The sequence below is a fragment of the Octopus bimaculoides genome, chromosome 9, assembly GCF_001194135.2.
Source record: "Octopus bimaculoides isolate UCB-OBI-ISO-001 chromosome 9, ASM119413v2, whole genome shotgun sequence".
Classification (NCBI taxonomy): Eukaryota; Metazoa; Mollusca; class Cephalopoda; order Octopoda; family Octopodidae; genus Octopus; species Octopus bimaculoides.
Window position 1 is genome coordinate 29,595,944 of NC_068989.1, and position 2,863 is coordinate 29,598,806.

The window sequence follows — 2,863 nt, forward strand, 5'->3', positions numbered from 1 at the left end:
TGTTGCCGTCGCTGCTTTCAGAGTTGCTGCTTTCAGAGTTGCTGCTTTCAGTTTCGGATACAGAAATATCCGATTCATTATTGTTCACCACGTGCTTTTGTAGCTCATTCATTCTTTTCTTCGATATCTCCATATCTTCTGTTGAAAAACCTTCAAATTCGGAATCACTGCTTGATAGCATGAAAGTCTTCTCCATCTTCAAAGTTGAAAAAATTTAACGCCGCAAAAAATGTGGAAAAAAAATCTTCCAAAATTCACTGAGTTCAAATATCATACCCAAACAATGTCGGAGACAATAACTCAACTGTTTGCAAAGTGAAATCAGGTGTTTTAACGAATGTACTAACGAGATTTGGATTCAAATATACATTTAAATAACAATGGGTACGCTCGGCCGGCTAGTCTTATGAACCAAAAAAATTTTCGGCTGGCTACAGCTGGGTTAGTAACAAAAGGGTTAAAGCTTTCATGTGGTAAAAGTGGATAGCACAAGCACTTATAACATTTTAGAGAATGGAGAAAATCAGTTATATTATCTGGCTGGTCAAGTCTAAGGTCACCTACTAGATATTTCATTGACTAAAACTCACTGCTGCTATAAAAGAATCCTTTATAAAATACATACTACAGAATACATTCTATATTATAAAATATTTAAAATAAAGGAAGACGAAGGACATGAAAATTTATATCTATATAATGTAATCGTATTATATCTAGCTTCTGGAATCAAGGAAATGGCAACATAGTTCAGAAATCAGGGGTGGCTTAGGATAGTTCATTGTGGCTGTAAGGGTGGTGTTATCTTCCTTCAGTGCGAACCTGAACTGTAACATTTAGTAAGAACCCTAAAATCTGGTAATGTTTAACAATAAATGTTATTAACCTTACACTACTAATTTACATAAACATCTCTCAACTTAAAATAGCGAAAGAAGAATTAAAAACTAGAAGTTAGTTAAAGAGTATGTGCAGAGTGTAAGTAGCAATAATAGTGTTAGAAGAAGCAGAGGAACCAAACACTGACAGTTTCTAGTCAGAAGGAATTCTTCTAAATGTATTTTGAGAACAGAGTTTGTCTCCATAACATATTTGGAACATTAACTGTTGCCAAGAACTGAAATATTTCTTAGTTCTGAAAAGAAGGCAAATCATTGATGCAGCTTTAGTAATGTTGAAAGACTGCTAAGGATATAATAGTCAACACTATTTTAAGTTTATAAAATTTGGTAGTGTGAAGTAGCTCTTTTTCCAAGAAATAAGTAACATTTGTGCTTTAAAATTGTTAAGCATTATTAGATTTTGGAGTCCCTATTGAATAATACAGTTTAGGTTCTCACTGATGAAATAGGTCAATGTCAAGCAATACTAATATTATGTTATATATAATGTTATATACTGAACTTGAAGAAAAAGGTGAGCAGTTTGTTTGATCATCTGTATAAGAGTGAAATGAGTTAAAGGCAACTGAAAAAAGGGTAACTGATAATGAGCATAGTCACAAAGTTAAAATATTCCTGTGGACTAAAATGAATGAATATATATATTTTTCAAATTGAGTTAACTAGATCATGCATGGAATGCAGCAATATTCTTCATATTTTAGTACTGAGAATGAAATGGCAATATTCTTTTCTACTCTAGGCACAAGGCCCGAAATATTTGGGGAGGGGAACAGCTGATTAGATCAACCCTAGTATGCAACTGGTACTTAATTTATTAACCCCGAAAGGATGAAAGGCAAAGTTGACCTAGGTGGAATTTGAACTCAGAACATAAAGACATGACGAAATACTGATAAGCATTTCGTCCGGTGTGCTAACATTTCTGCCAGCTCGCCGCCTTAAAAAGATTCAGATGCAGGACTTCAATTTTTAGCATAATTCATAGTAAGGAGCTTTAGTCTCAGTCAAAAGATTTGCATACCACACTTTGTCAAATGCTTTACTAATATCAACTAAAATTGCTCACATTCATTATGGTCTTCAAATACCTGAGACTATTGGTGTGTCACACAGGAGAAAAGAATACAAGTGAATTATTCTGATGCTGGAGATAAGAGTGATATATCAATAATTAGCATACATCCAAGATGTTCCAAGAGAGGAAGTAGCTGAACGGATTAAAATATTGGTTCAGTAGCAGAAAACTGATAAAAATGTTATACAGCTTTAGCAAAGATTACACTGTTTAATCATTAGACTAAATATAGAATTTTCATTCTTTTATTCTAAGAGACATACAACTATGTGATGTTATACTTAAAACAAGTTCAATGTACTTACTTTTCATCCTCATCATAATCTGGTAGGACATGAATCCCAAGAGGCTCACCATCATTTTTCAAAGTTACAATAATTTCAAGTTCTCTGTAATGATTTATATTTGAGCAAATGAAAACTAATCATTTCTAGTTAACATTTAGTTTAAAACATAAAAACAAATTCAATTACTGGGTCATCTCATAAATAATGCAATTTTTTTAATACTTTTATTTTTCAAAATTAAGATAAACAAAATTCTTTTTTAATCTAAACTATACTCTCCATCATTTTCTACAAGGCTTTCCCATCTATCTAATAGACTTGCAAGGCCCCTCTTCCAAAATTCACTTATCCGTGACAAAAAATACTCCTTCAGTACTGTTCTGACCTTACTCTTTTTACTCTTTTAATTGTTTCAGTCATTTGACTGCGGCCATGCTGGGGCACCGCCTTTAGTCAAGCAAATTGACCCCAGGACTTATTTTTGTAAGCCTAGTACTTATTCTATCGGTCTCTTTTGCCGAACCGCTAAGTTACAGGGACGTAAACACACCAGCATTGGTTGTCAAGCGAAGATGGGGAGACAAACACAGACACAC

At 33.5% G+C, this 2,863-nt stretch overlaps 1 protein-coding gene across 10 annotated transcripts in view; it reads right to left on the reverse strand.

The window, feature by feature from the left end:
* LOC106873313 (partitioning defective 3 homolog) overlaps positions 1 to 2,863 on the reverse strand; it is a 230,947-nt gene that overhangs the window by 74,115 nt on the left and 153,969 nt on the right. For all 10 annotated transcript variants that reach the window (XM_014920633.2, XM_014920632.2, XM_014920627.2 and 7 more), the window contains one exon: positions 2,286 to 2,369. In XM_014920633.2, coding sequence (XP_014776119.1) covers positions 2,286 to 2,369 — 84 coding nt within the window. The remainder of the gene's footprint in view (positions 1 to 2,285; positions 2,370 to 2,863) is intronic.